General features: G+C 51.2%; 1 protein-coding gene across 1 annotated transcript in view; it reads left to right on the top strand.

Moving 5' to 3' along the window:
• Positions 1–15,298, top strand: part of LOC128277307 (neuronal acetylcholine receptor subunit alpha-7) — a 55,006-nt gene extending 39,708 nt beyond the window's left edge. Inside the window, exons 4-11 of the mRNA XM_053015755.1 lie at positions 6,625–6,734; positions 9,779–9,959; positions 12,933–13,008; positions 13,097–13,291; positions 14,211–14,297; positions 14,394–14,503; positions 14,586–14,719; positions 14,818–15,298. Coding sequence (XP_052871715.1) covers positions 6,625–6,734; positions 9,779–9,959; positions 12,933–13,008; positions 13,097–13,291; positions 14,211–14,297; positions 14,394–14,503; positions 14,586–14,719; positions 14,818–15,298 — 1,374 coding nt within the window. The remainder of the gene's footprint in view (positions 1–6,624; positions 6,735–9,778; positions 9,960–12,932; positions 13,009–13,096; positions 13,292–14,210; positions 14,298–14,393; positions 14,504–14,585; positions 14,720–14,817) is intronic.
• Positions 15,299–15,546: the final 248 nt, after the last annotated feature.

Below are 15,546 nucleotides of genomic sequence, written 5' to 3'. Positions count from 1 at the left end.
CCGTAGCTGTCAAACACATTAAATTTTAATTTTAAAATGTGTTACATTTAGTGAGTAACGCCATCTATTGGAAAAACGCATGAATTAATTCAAACACCTAATACTGTCAACATTCGTTCATAAATCGCCACCATCGCATAAATAAAAATACTTTCACTCGTCGATAATGAATGAGTCAAATCTTATTGAACAGCCCAGCTTTTCCACAGATGCATAAGTAGTGGCCGCGTGTTACGCTGGAGTTGGCCGCCTGAAAAGCTGTTTAACTCGAGCAACTCAGACGCTGGTTCGCAAGTATTGACAACCAGCATCTAGCTGTCGGTGAGAAAGTTAAGCGATACAGCATAAATCATCGGCCAAATAGTAACAACTTCGATGCGCAACTCGCACCGTCGAACGCTGCACGAAAGTTGCTCCATCCCCGGAAGGATGGCAAAAGTGGGGAAGACAGACAGACAATCCTATTATGGGCCCCTTTGGAAGGCAGGCTTTGCCAGCCCCCAGCCAGCCAGCGCCTCTCCGGTTGGCGGCGTGGCAAGTTAACGATCAAAGTTTCACCAGCAATTCGCCCCAAACGCAATCTGCCGGATATGGCCGACGCCGACTCGAGGACACGCGGGCTGCTGCGGCGGATACGGCCCCTGGGAGCCGAGCCGGGTTATCGTCGATTGGCGGATGAATTATTAAACCTGCGGCACACGGCACGGCCGTCTACCGTACCCTTCGTGAAAGACAGCAGAATGATTGCGTGGAAGCAAAAAAAAACACCGGAGACAGCGTGGAAAGTGCCATCCGCCATCACGGCACGTCTCACGTCGGCCGGAGTGAGTCACCGCACAGGTGCCTGCGGCTGCGGCAGAGGAATGTCACCGCAGTTGGCTGCCGAAAATAGCGTCACCTCGTTTGGTGTTGGAACCATAAATCAATTTTGAAAACACAAGACGCCCACTTTTCGGCCGCTCTCGTGACTGCGCGTGACTGCGCGTCGGTCGGGACGCGTGTCTTCCGCTGACAGCTGTTTACGCTATCGTGAGGAGCAGTTTACATCAAGAGGCATCCTGGGAGCGACGAAATGAAGACGGTACAAGCGCAAGCGAGCTGAAGCGTTCATTTCGGGCCCATCGCGAGCCTGAGCCCTGATTTCAGCTGACGGGGCTCGGCTCCGTACATGCGAACCCCCCCTGGAAGTCACGGGGACCTAGGGACCGTACGTCGCCGGCAACCCTTCTCGTGTGTCCCGGAGAGGTTCCCGGATGATTTACTTCCTAATTTCGCATCGACAAATTTATCCCTGCCTCATCATGAGTCATTGCCGTCGTTAGCCCCGGAAAACCGGTCCAAACACGTCGACGTCCAAACATGACGCTCTATAAATTGCGCAACGCCTCCCGCTGCCCTCCCCCCCGGCAGCAGACCCAATTCGGGGGTGCCCTGTGGTGTGTGACAAATTTGATAAGAAACCCAACCCCCAATCGGCCAACGCGGCGTACGGGGTCGTGTGATCCTCACAGCAGGATCCTTGCCTGGCGAGGCGCCACTAGAACTCTCCCCCCGGACAATAGGGCACCCGGGGGTGGGTGTGGTTTCAAAGCCCCGAAGCGCCTGGAGGGGTGGAAATTAGATTCAATGTCAGTCAAGGTGAAAATTAAATAATGAAATCGCAGCAGTCGCGGCAAGGTCGTCAAGGAGCCGCCGTCGGAGGGCCTTCTATGGGGCCTGCGGTGACATATTAGTCGACTTTGGAAGAAGCCCGCACACTCATCATTCTGGCGCTGGCACTCGGAAGGAAGGCCCCCAGGCCCTGAAGGACTCCCAGCAGCAGCAGCAGCGCCCTTAGAGGCTTCGATCTGATGGCCCGAGCAAATCAGTCGCTCGATCGATCGGGATGCAGCAGGTCCAAGTCACGGGAGCCGTCTCCTTGCACCTGTTCCCAGTGGCCGGGCGTAGCGTGGTCCACAACGGGGCTCGGTGTTCATTGTTCATTTAATTTATGGTATTACACTCACCGTACCCGTAGACCGTAACTCTTCCGCAGCATTACACGGCCACGAAGGGCCACCACCCAGCCATTATTCCGGACAACTCTCCGGCCGCTTGCTCTCTCTCTCTCCTTCTCTTTCTCACGATTTTTACTTAACTTTCGCACTACGTTCCGTCATTCCCGGCGAACGGCGTGTTGTAGCCCCCGTCACCCTGACCAGGGAAATCCTGGAACTCGGTGTCGGTGTCGGTGGAAAAGTTGTGCCGGGGCAGTGCAAGAGTTTTGGACCACATCGCAGGACGCATCGACGCAAAGCGAGGGACGGGACGGGACGGGGGGAAAGGTTTATCAGAAGCCATGCATAAATTATGGGGTGTCACACACTCGCAGTCACAGCGGTGTCCCGCGGTGTGGGACCTTCCCAACCTAGGCACCGACAGTGCCGGTGCCAGAGCCGGTACTGTCGCTGTGTGCTGTGAGAGATAATTTAAGGCCTCGTCCAAGGCTCCCCCCGGGGGCATCCTTAACGCCGGTAGAGCCAAGACCCAACCCGTCCCTGGCTCCCTGGCTCGCTGGCTCGCTCGCTGACCTGCTTGATTGTGTTTTGTTCTGTTTCTTTCTGTCCTTATTAGTTTTTTGTTTTGTTTGCCTTTTTTGTGTGTCCTGGGACAGGAACGGAATGGACGCGGATCGCACCCCAGATCCACGTCGGGGGAATCGACCTTTGGAATTTATGTAGTAACTTTTGGCATCCAAACTTTGCGTCCTTATTATCATTATTTATTGGAGCATTGCTCGGGTGCGAAGCAGCAATTGCTTGGTGGCGCCAGGCACAGACTGGGTCATTTCTGGGGCGCAGGCGATAAATTCGAGCCCGAAAGGAGTGGCGTAAGGCCGCGACATTCAAGATCAGAAGTTGCACATTTTTGAAACCGTTAATCACACATATAGTATTGATGAAAGCTTCACGAGAAGGGTGTTCGAAATCGTTCACTGAGTGCCAGTGTGCAGGAGTCTTCGTCGAAAAACAGCTTTAGAACGAGGGTAATCTACTAGGTTGTTCATTTAGTTTTGACGTTTGATAAGAAGAGCACATTTTTGTGGTTTGAAACACACTTTATTATTCAGTATGGTCTCCCTGAACATCAATGCAGTTGTTCTGAAGTGACATTCTGGAAGGTCTTCAAAATACCCTTCCACGGCTGCTATGAAGTCATCATTTCTTGGAAAACGCCTTTCACGCAAGAATTATTTGGGTCTGAAAACAGATGAAAGTCACTAGGGACCAAATCTGTAGAATACGGTGGATTCGAACATCAATTATGGAAATTATGTCTTAAATTCATGGATTTTTTCCTCTTTTCAAAATGCTCTTGTGACAGGATGCATTGCCCTCATGAAAGAGGATGTTTTTCTTCTGTAAACTGGGTCTTTTTTCACGGATGTTGTCTTTCAGCTGGTTTAAAATGTTACAAAAATGTTCGAAATTTATTGTTTTACTAGATTGCAAGTAATCGCCTAGCAAAATACCATTCGCATCCCGCAAAACTGATGCTAACTCTTTTTACGGGCGATTTCTGGACAAGAATTCGTTTCAGACCCGAAGAACCAGGTTCAGACCACTCGTTAGCCTCTTGTTTTGATTCAGGGTCATAGTGATGGACCCAAATCCAAATGATTAAATGCACAAAATCCACTTTATCCTATCGAAAATGTTTAGAATGTTGTCAAGAAAGATGCATTCGAATGCGATTTCAGCGAATGCGGTACCCATTTTGCAAACAGCTTTCTGAAACCCAATACTTCAGTCAAAATATTGTTTATACTGCTCAATGGCTAGATGGCTAGGCCTTATGCTCTTAATCTCTTTCAGTGATTCGATGATTTTCCAATACGATATCCTGTATTTTTTCTACGATTTCAGGTGTTGTGTCTGTTTTTTGACGTATTTGACATGGATCGTCTTGAAGTACGACCACGTTTAAACTCAGAAACCCACCTTTTTGTTTTCTTATTAAAGGCGAAGAGTCTTTATAGACTTTCAACATTCGTTCATAAATTTACTTCACCTATAAACCTTCCAAAAATAATAATACGATCGCTGCACGATAATTGATTTTTTGCAAAACTTAATGAACACCCTAATATTGAGCGGGACTACCGAAAAAATACCAAGCCTTGTCGGAAGAAATTTGCCTTACGATTGCTTTCGATGGTGCAGTCTTTCAGGGGCGCAGACCTGGCTGATGGTGATTGGCGTTGCTTAAGGCCGTCGTAACGAGCAAACTTCGTAATCTCTTCTGGAGATGCAAATCCCAAACCCCAAACGCGAAGCTGCAATCGCAACGGTAAACGGTACCGCGAGAAACCCATTTTGCGTTAGCGATTATTGCTCCCCGTGACCGACCGATTCCTTGCACCGGCGCCAATCCACCGTAATGTTCTGCTCCCTCCCTCTCTCTCTCAATCTCTTTTTCTTTTGCTCTTTCTCTTTCCCTCTACGAAAGAGATCTACAGCAGAAGAAGGGCCTCTGGCAGCATCCTTTCCTGGCAGCGGAAACAGTTGGCGAGGATAGAGAGACTAGAGTTGGCCTCTAGTCTGGCATCGCGGCTAGCCATCATTAGTCGAGTTCTAATGTCGTTGGCGCTGCCCATCTAATTCCACCGTCGTCGGTGCTTTGCGTTTTGGGGCCACCGGAAGTGGCGTCCGCTGATGGAAGAATAGCAAATTTCGCTCCCTCTCTCTCTAGATGCTTCGGGAATCAGCTGGCTGGAGGAGCCAGCTCGGAATACACAAATTTTTTGGGACGCTACACTTAACATCACCAGACGCATGTCTGTGGTACGAAACTGTCAAATACGGTCCACTGAATGCACACACCAACCCTGCCGGCACAGCCCTGCCAGGAAGCGTTAACAGATCCACCGAAAACTATCGTGAAACACCCGGACCGGAACCGGAAAGCGGAGGGCCAGGGTCAGGGCAGTTCCTTGATTCCTCGTCCAGATAATCCTCATCTCATCATCATTTCATTACATTTTGCGTTTCGAGCGTCCAAACTGGACCGCGATAGAGACAGAGACGGAGTGAGCGAGAAAGAATAAAACGCTTTTTACGAGTTCGTGTTCGGGAGGGGGGCGATAGTCGAATCGAATTGGGAGAAGCTAAAGAAGGGGGGGGATGTCGACGGCAAGGCGCAGAGAGAAAAAACATGAAAACACCCAGAATAGAGGGCGCTGTCGGACGCACGACAATACAGGCGGCTCGCGCCTCGGCATTGCAGTATTTGGGACGAGCTTTGGGACGAGCTCCAGCCACACTCCTTCACCGGACCGGACCCTTCGGACCGGATGACATGCAGGGCAAGGATGTGCAAGGCTCCGGTTCCGGTTTGGCAGCGAGCAAAAACCTTTTTGGCGGGCGGGGCAGGGGTGGAAGGCTACGGACAAAGTTGGACGAACCTTTTTAAATGGGGCCCCCGAACCAAGGGCTTGGAAGATGAAACGCCCCCGCGGACTGGACTGGACTGGATGCCTAGGGTGGGTTTCTGCTTGGGTTTCGAAAGGCGTCTCGAAGGCGTTGCCGGCCGGTCTAGTGCTGAAAGGCCTCTAATTATTGGCCTCGACTCTCGGGAGGAGAAGGCCCGAGGATTCTGGCTCTGGATCGGCCCGTTCGCTCCTCGGCAATGGCTGCCAATTACCATTGTTCCACTAAATCGCATGCATTACTCTCGATTTGCTTCCAAAACGATCCACCGACGACGATCCCGGGGCGCCAAACGGTCGGTCGGTTGCTATTAGCATTTATTGGCATCCTACCGCTCCGCCCAGGGATTAGCTTCTGCCGATGCAGCATCTCGCCGATAGTGCATCCTCCTCCAAGGACGCATAACTCCGGTTGTTTATGGACGGATACGGCAATCCGGTCGGAGTCGTTGAGATGCCGGGGTCCTATGGAGAGCTGGCTGGCAGTTACCTGTGAATTCCTTTTTTTCTGGCGAGTGAGTGCTTTGCCCAGCCGCAGCCACAGTGTCTCCTGACCTGACCGGCGCTTGCTGATTGATCGGAATCGGCCCAATCGCAAACGGTCCCAGAAATTAACGCGAAAAAAGGACTTACAGCAAGGGTCGGCCAACGAACGAGCGCACATGTTGATTATTGCACCAGACGCTATGCTGGTGCTTATTGGAGTTGTCCAGCTCCCGGTTTGAAGTGGCGCGGACCCCAAAAACGGAGGTTGCGTATTCCCTTGTAGCTGAATGTCTAAGGAGACCCGAACCAGGGGCCCCTATTCGTGGTGTTCAAAAGGAATAGGGCAGCAGCAGGGAAAAAGGAAACCGGAAAACTGGAGAAGGAAAATATTTAAGGAATGCCCATTACTCTGACCCGGTCGGTCGGGACCGCCGAAACTTAATTAAGAAAGGCGCGTAGCAGCGAGCATGGCGTAATAGAATTCCACCGAGCGAACAGCCGCAGGACCTATTGCGGCAGCGCGTTGGGCCGATTTCCATCCGACCGTCGTCGTCGTCGTCGTCCTCGCGCTGTCTAATAAACATTAAATGTTAACAATAAAACATTATGATTCCCGCCTCATTTGTTTCTTCTTCCTCTTGCTTGTTTCGTTGGCCGCCGCCGCCCTGAAGGAATGGAACGACATGAACGTGCGGTGGAACTCGACCGAGTACGGCGGTGTGCGCGACCTAAGGATACCGCCCCATCGGCTGTGGAAACCGGATGTCCTGATGTACAACAGGTAAGCGCAAACTAGAGTAACCAAAGATTCGCACCCCGGAACCCGGCGGAAACTACGAGAAGCCCGCCCGGCAGTGTAACTATAGGGACCTGTTCGACATTAAAGCGGCACGATACGAGGCGGGGCGGCGCTACGTGCGTAACCAACATCAGATCCACGATTCCGATAACGCGGCTGCTGCCATGCTTAGCCATTAGCCACGTTTCGATCGTCAACTTGAACGCCATTTTAGCTACGTACACTCTGGTATAGATCTCACGTTTGACAAAGCGCCGTCCGTAAACGGTACTTTGCCGATCGAAATCGACTCACACCCGCTACACAAACGCAATTCACCCGAACACAGATGTCAATTTTAACCGAACGAAGACCATTTTTTCCGATCGCTCCGAAGAAGTTCGGTCGGTCGGTTTTGGATTGACGAAAACGGTTCTACCCACAAAAAAGGAGCGGAACCCAAAGCGACCTCGAACCAACATTTTTGTTGACCCTGTTTCCCAGTTTCCCTGCACTCAATTCTCTGTCTCAAGTGCCCCCGAACGTCAACTTCGCACCTTTCGAACTCGGACATTAGGAAGCGACTTCGTAGCCGTAGCCGATCACACGGACACACGGATGGGTTAGCCGCGGAAATTGTTCATTTCCGAGCGAAATAATCCGATATCCGGCTCCGGAGTCGTCCCGTTTGGCTGAGCGGCCAAGTGTCCTCGAGGATGGCACGTCGTGGCGTCGGGCCTAGGCCGAAACTATCACACTCCTCCGTCTCCGTTCGGTTGGAGCCGGAGTTGGTCGGTGTCTGGTCCCCAGTCATTGGCGAGGCGAGAATTTTTATTATTTTGAAAGGATTTACTAGAAATTAGTTTCGATTCCCGTTCGTTTGATAGAGCAGTCGGTACGAAGTGTCGTCACGCCGCTGGGTCGATACCGATCCGTGCCGGTGCGGAACGTGCGTAAAATTTAAAAAATGTATCCGAGAAGCGATAGCGGGCCGCGCGGAATTAAATTACGGTGCCCGATCGGCGATGCGAGGCGACAGTGGGCGTATCAATTCGCGTGAAGCAATGTTTTTTTTATCTATTGTGTGACTCAACGATGGATATCCCTGCCGCGCGCGCGCGCGCATAGTGGATCGTATCCTGATGGCGGAGTGAAATATATTAGATGAAGAAGTTAATTCCGGCGGTTTTTATTCGATACTTGTGATCTAACTACAACAACAAAACATATGACTACCTTAATGAAAGTGTTGTCCGTCGTTAGATACTGCTTTCTTCTATCTTTGTGTTAGTTCCTCGATTCCTTGTCGATAGAACTTTTTATCTTTATCAGCGATCCACTCAGAGACCCTGTTTTTCAATACTTTCATAAGAAGTGAACCGCCGTTCTGCCAAATCGTTACTCATGTAACGAAATAAATACTAGTCCAACAGAGCAACATCTAGTTAATACAGCGGGGGGTTAACAGTACCCATCCGACATTTTCGGGATAGGTTTTGACCAGTTTTGCGATGTAGGGTCCGGCGTTGTCAATCAGCTAATTGTCAATCAGACAAATCAGCAAGAAAAGCAGCTCGACGTTTTATGGCCACAGCGTTGCTTCAAATTCATTAATTGGTGACGATGAGTTTGTCCATCAATAATTTCATTAAGTTTTAAAAGCTCACAGTACACCTCACCTTTCATATCCCACCATATGCACAGTATAACCGTTGCGCAATGAATATTTCGCTTTGGTTGCGATAGACCAGGTTCACCAGGCTGTATCCAGAGGGTTTTGCGTCTAGGATTCTTGTAATAACTCCCATTTTCATCACCAGTGACGATTCGGTACAAGAATTTCTTTCTTTTCAGCTGCGCAAGCAGAAATTCGCAAATTGTTTTCCGTCTTTCAATGTCCGTTTTGTTCATTCATGTGGAACCTTTAAGACATTTTTCTAATCATTCCCGCGGCACCCAGGGGCGATAGGAAACTGTCGTGTGGTCAACTCCTAACATTTCTGCAAAACTCCTTTTTGCATCTGACATGCATTGCGATCGAGCAATGTTGCCAATTCTTCATCATCAACCTTTTTTTACAGTTCAGGTCGCTCTTGGTTCGAAAGCCAAAATCACGATTTCTAAACCGCGGAAACCACATCCGACACGTTCTGTCCGTAAGGGCAAGTTCACCATAAACTTTCATTAAAATTTGATGACTTTCGATAGCAGTTTTCTTCATATTGAAGTAATGAAAAAGTTCTTCCCGCAAAAACACTCTACCAAGAACAAAACTTGACATGTTCCAATGCTTAAAAAAGGTGTTGTTTATACTTTAACAAAAAAACCTATTTTGCGTTGGATGCGTAATGACAGCAGCTATCAAACACATATTTCATCTATCTATTGTAAAACCGCCGGAATTAACTTCTACACCAAATAAAAAACCAAACACCCAAAAAATATCCAATCTTGCGTAGCCGAATAAGATGAGCGGCAGGACATGTGGGGTCCTTTGTGGCCGTGACCGCCTCGTTGCATCGAGAATGTTGGGAATGTAGTAGCAAAAGACCAGTCAGGGCAAGGGAATACGGAAATGAAATGAGTAAAACCGAAGATCTCATCTCACAAATATTAAAACACATTAAAACAGTGACCGAATTTCCAGTGGGTTGATTCAACCGTGACGCCACCCTACCAATTCGGTGGCTTTAGCAGGCTCCAAGCGGGCCAATTGCCGATGTAGCGGGGCAGAAGCCGAATTTCATCCACGGCGAATCAGCTCCAACACGCCGTTTTGGCCCGTTCGTCGATTCAGCTCTGCCAATTCAGTCGGCCCGGCGTCGGTCGGCCGATGCAGACCGCACAGAAAAGTGTCGGAAGTGAGATGGAACAATAAAGAAAGAAAAACGGACGGTGAAGGGCCGCAGGTGGCGCAAGTGGCGAAGGACCTCATTATGACGCAGCGCGCTATCGACCGTTATTTTAGAAACCTCACCCGGGCAAAACTCCAGTCCGGCTCGTCATCGCTACTAATTGTTTCTCCCGTCTCCCGCTCCTTCCCCCAGCGCCGACGAGGGCTTCGACGGGACGTACCCGACCAACGTGGTGGTGCGCAACAACGGCTCCTGCCTGTACGTGCCGCCGGGCATCTTCAAGTCCACGTGCAAAATCGACATCACCTGGTTTCCGTTCGATGACCAGCGTTGCGAGATGAAGTTCGGTTCCTGGACGTACGATGGGTTTCAGGTGAGTGATGACGGCCGCGGCCAGTCTTCGAAGCGGCGATGGCGATGCGAAGCTCCTGATGCTGTGCTTGATGCTAACGAACTCCCGGCCTGCTAGCTAGCTGATTGCAGGTCAATCGGTCACAGCACCGCGCCGTAGTCACGACAGCGTGACCTGATTGGCAAGCGGTGCGGTGCGTCCACAAGCCGAAGGTCGAGTTCCGACCGGCGGCTCCGTCAACAGATCCTTCATCCCGACGCTCGGATCGAGCCGAGCCCAGCGCATCGAGCCCGCTGTTGGTCGATGGCAATTTAACGATGCGTTTGTGTGTGTGTGTTCATGCAAAGTTCTGGTTGCTGTGGTTGTCGTCACCGACACATACGAGGGCTGTTCAAAAAGTAATAAGACATTTGAATTTCCGCGGACTATGTATGTTCGATTCTCGACTTTTTTTGGCGTAAAGCCTCATGTTGGCTACTCATGTCACTGTCACTTAAGGTGACAAGTTCGGCCATTTTGAGTAATCCGTCAATTTTTGACAGCTGTTTTGCTTGGACGTGTTTTGGCTCATCAGCGATGCCGTTTGTATCCTCTTTCTTTTTAACAGTATCGTAGCGTCGTCCTTTCATGGCCTCCTTCAGTTTCAGGAACATGAAAAAGTCACAGAAGGCCAGAACTGGAGAATACGGTAACTTTGGCATCATTAGTGTGTTATTTTGGCCAAAAATTCGCCCAGGAACCACAATGTGTGAGCAGAGGTGTGACAGCAAATTTTGGGTTTCTCACAAATCCGGGCATTTGTGACGGATTGTTTCGGGCAAATCGCGCATAACTTGCAGGAAATATTCTTATTTTACCATTCTATCCTTTGGCAATAACTGATGATGTACCACGACCTCGGCAATCGAAGAAAACTGTAAGCAAAACTGTTCACATTCGACCAAACTTGGTTTTTCGACGTTCACGTCGTCTCGACCCTCTGAAAAAAATTTGAACCAGCGATAAGCGCTGGTTTTGGTCTTAAAAGCTTCACTATTAGTCACAATCAACATTTCGATTGCGTCCGCGCTCTTCGTTTTCGTTTTTCACTCAAAATTTGATAAAGATTCTTTGCCATAAATTTTTTGGAATAGAGAAAAATCGACGATGAGCCAAATCTTGTCCAAGCAGAACAACTGTCAAAAATTGACTGATTACTCAAAATGGCCGAACTCTTCACCATAAGTCACTAACTTGCGTAGCAACCTAACGCCATAAGAAAATCGAACATACGTAGCCCGCGTAAATGAAAAATTATCAGAACTTTTTGAACACACCTCGTAGATGGGTTAGTGGAGAAAGAGGTGTGAGCCGGTACGAGACCAACTGGACAATGCGTAACATCTGCTTTCTGGCTTCCGTGGCACGCTTCACGCAGCCCACACACACACACACACACAAACACGGAGTTGTTGCCCAAATCTGTCACTGGCCGGGACAGGACCCATCGGAACCATTGAGAACGTAACTCGTTCTTCCTAGTCCTTCACCTACACGCATGCATGCATGCATGCAGTACACGTCAACAGCAATAGAGTCGTTACCAGGAAACAAACGGCACTTTGCAATTACCGGCACCGGAAGTGCTCATACGTGTTCTGTCCGCGACATTTGCGTTTCCGCGGGCTACGTGTATTCGATTTTCGATTTTTTTTTGTGACGTTATGTTACTACTCATGTCACTCACTTAACATGGTAACAAGTTCGGCCAGTTTGAGTAATCAGTCACATTTGGACCGCCGCTTACCTTGGCCGTGGTTTGGCTCGACGTCGATTTTTGCTCCAAAAATTGGACGCCAAGGAATCTGAATCTCAGGAATCTAAGTGGATGAAACGGAGCTAGAAAATAGTTGCTCCACATAATTGCAGACCCCGTTTATGCGTTAGTTTAGCACCAGGGATGACTGTCTGACTGGTTCGCGCTACCCATTGGCTGAACTGGCCGCTCGAAGAGGCTCATCAAACGCGCGGTTCGATGTCACGGGAAGACTCATCAAAAGTGTCCTCGCTCGCGGTCCTAAGCGGCTTGCTTTAACTCTAAAGCAAACGAGCAAACGAGCTTCCGGATTTGCCTCCCGAGGTCGGTGATTCGGGGCCTTGCTGAAGCTGGTGGTGGTTCCAATTTAATCATTCATAGTGCACCGGCGGGGGGTCTGGCACATTGGTTGTCTTCACCAATACCAACCGCTGCACCACCGCCGTCGAGCAATCGATGCGCTAGATCCTTTAGTACCAGCGACCAACGACCAGCGGCTTACACAATCCGGACCTGACGCGATGCCAAAAGCGCATTAGTGTGTTTGCCAGTGGCGTCCGCATCGAAATTCCAATCTCTTTATACCTGTGCCCGAAGGACGCGGTGGCGCGTGTTTGTGTGCGGGCACTCCCCTCTTCCCTCCCACCCTCTCTCTCACTCTCTCTCGATGCAAAGCCACTAGGCGATGCGATCAATGGCGAGGCCGATAAATGATTAAGATCGAACGGACTCACCCGGGAACGAGGAAGGCTGCCAAGCGTTGGCAGCGTGCCAGCTGCCAGCGTTCCGCACGGGGCTGCGTACAAAACCCCCCCGTCCTGGCAACCCTCCCAGCCCACCGCGTTCCCGTGTCGCCCGTTGGTGAAAAGATTAAAAAACAAAACAAAAGCAAAAAGAGGAACGAGCGGCCCAAAAAGTGGGTCGCCTAAGCCCCTGGGTCCAAAGCGAGCCCGCGCCCTGCTCACCCACAAACTCCGGCGCTGGAGCCCCGAAGCGGAACACCTGATCCTGATCCACAACTCCCGGGGTTCCGCCCGGGGTCTCACCGTCGGGGGTTGGGTGGCCGCAAAACTTCGCGCCCATAAACACCGGCATCAGCTGGTCAGACCTCAACGACAACCTTACCCCCCCTAACCCCTATTCTCGAGGCGTTACCTGTGCTAACAATCCGCACCGCCCCCTTCCTTCACTCGTTACAGCTCGATCTGCAGCTCCAGGACGAAGGCGGCGGTGACATTAGCAGTTTCATCACCAACGGCGAATGGGAGCTGCTGGGTAAGTAGGCATTGGGCCGATCCTCTCGCCACACGCTCTTCCCGCCTGCCCCCACCACCCCTTGATAATCGATTGCCTTCGCCTTCAGGTGTGCCCGGCAAGCGGAACGAGATCTACTACAACTGCTGCCCGGAGCCGTACATTGACATCACCTTCGCCATCCTGATCCGGCGCAAGACGCTGTACTACTTCTTCAATCTCATCGTCCCCTGCGTGCTGATTGCGTCGATGGCCTTGCTCGGTTTCACACTGCCGCCGGACTCGGGCGAGAAGCTGTCGCTCGGTAAGCGCTGTTGACGGTGATCCCTTCAAGCGATGCAAAGAAACTTTTCCCCGTATCTGGGCGGTGAACTATGGCAGGTCTGGAACTTGAAAATGAGACTGTTAAACAGATGGCTCTACCCGTCAATTGGGACCTCCTAGTTTTGCGTTTTTGACAATATTACCTTGTTTCGACATCGGGTAAATGATTTCACGTCGAAACATTAATTTAGTTTGCAACCGATCTTTGAAAGAGTTAGACCGCATGTCGTCTTTGGTGCCTCAAAATAGCATTTTGCGCGGATCTTTGCCTTTCTGCTACTTGTTGAAGAAAACTGCTACGGAATCGCATCAAATGATTGTCGAAAGATCTTGTTTTTGGAAGAGCGCAGTGCTTTGAGTGGTTAAAAACATTTAAAAAGGGCGATTTTGACATAGCAAACAAAGAGCGTCGGAGGACTCGGAAAAAAGGACTTTCTGATGGGACAGAAAGGTGTGATGCATCACAATGCATTGATTGAATAGATAGAAAAACATTGATAGAAAATGGAGGACTAATTGGTTTACTTCAAAAGACGAAGAATTCTTTCGTCTGGGAATCCACAATTTAGCAGAAAGATGTGGGAGAAATGTATATCTAACGATGGCAAATACTTTGAACAAAATAGAATTTTTCGTTTCTATGTAATAAAACTTTCATTTCTTTAAAAGCTTCAAATTCTAGACCGCATTTTCAAGTTCTAGACCTGATATATTGCCTTGTAGCTCCACCGGCAACCAGGCGCCTCCATCGGACAGGGACCTCAAGTGCGCGACCAGACGCCTCCACCATCAACACCCGACACTCAACACTCCTCTCATCCTTTCTCTCTCTCTCTCTCTCTCTTTCTCTTGTTTCTCTACCTTACGCTTGGTGGAACCACCAACATAACTATCACCAGGAGTTACGATCCTGCTGTCGCTAACCGTTTTTCTCAATATGGTTGCCGAAACGATGCCAGCCACTTCCGACGCAGTGCCTCTTCTAGGTGGGTGGCAATCTACCCTTCTCCAAACCACCACACCCCCCCCCCCCTCGGTTCCTACTTCTTACTCACCATCGTTGGTGTTGGTCTGCCCCACAGGAACGTACTTTAATTGCATCATGTTTATGGTCGCCTCGTCCGTGGTGTCGACGATCCTGATCCTGAACTACCACCACCGCAACTCGGACACGCACGAGATGTCCGAGTGGGTAAGTGTCCGGCCGACCCACCCACCCACACACTCTGTTCCTGTACCCTTCTCTTTCTCTCCTTCTCTCTCCGCGTCACCAGATCCGCGTCGTGTTCCTGGTGTGGCTCCCGTGCATCCTGCGCATGAGCCGGCCGGGCGAACCGTACCCGCATCCGTGCCGCCCGTCGGTGGACGAGAAGAACAAGCAGCTGCAGGAGGTGGAGATGCGCGAACGGTAAGTGGGCCGTTTCCCCCAAGGGGGGGGGCCCCCCCCCTCCCGTACTGCTCTACTTCTCTTCTGCTTCTTCTGCTGACATTCTTCCGCTCTCGCAGCTCGTCCAAGTCGCTGCTGGCCAACGTGCTCGACATCGACGACGACTTCCGGTGCAACCACCGGTGCAGCACGCTCCCCCACAACCCCACCTACTACCGGACGGTGTACCGGCAGGGCGAGGACGGCAGCGTGGGGCCGATCGGGGCGACGGACACGATCGGGCGGAACGCGGGCCTCGGCACGATCAGCGCCGGTGGCGGCGTTGGTGTCGGCGGCGGTGGCGGCGGCCGGCTCCACGAGACCGTCTCCTCGCACACCTGCCTCAGCTCGTCGGCCGAGTACGAGCTGGCCCTGATCCTGAAGGAGCTGCGCTACATCACCGACCAGCTCCGCAAGGAGGACGAGACCGGCGAGATCACGCGCGAGTGGAAGTTCGCCGCCATGGTCGTCGATCGCCTGTGCCTTATCATCTTCACCCTCTTCACGATTATCGCCACGCTCGCCGTGCTCTTCTCAGCCCCGCACTTCATCGTCTCATAACAACCATCAGGAGGGCGGCGATGGCACCTCGGCGGCGGGGGCGACGAAGGCGAGCAAGGGCACCCAGATCCACTGCGCGACGGCGACGGCGGCAGCACCAGCAGCAGCATCCTCGGCGGCACCCGTGCCACTCTCCCGATCCTGCCCGACCCACCCGCAGGAGGCGGACGGCAGTGGGCGGCGGCGGCGGCACTCGTAGCAGTTGGTGTCGGGTGCGGTGCGTTCGGTACATTGCTACTCCACAAACG

This window comes from Anopheles cruzii, chromosome X, assembly GCF_943734635.1.
Source record: "Anopheles cruzii chromosome X, idAnoCruzAS_RS32_06, whole genome shotgun sequence".
NCBI lineage: Eukaryota > Metazoa > Arthropoda > Insecta > Diptera > Culicidae > Anopheles > Anopheles cruzii.
The sequence above is the reverse complement of the archived record's forward strand: the minus strand, read 5'-3'. Positions and strand labels throughout refer to the sequence as shown.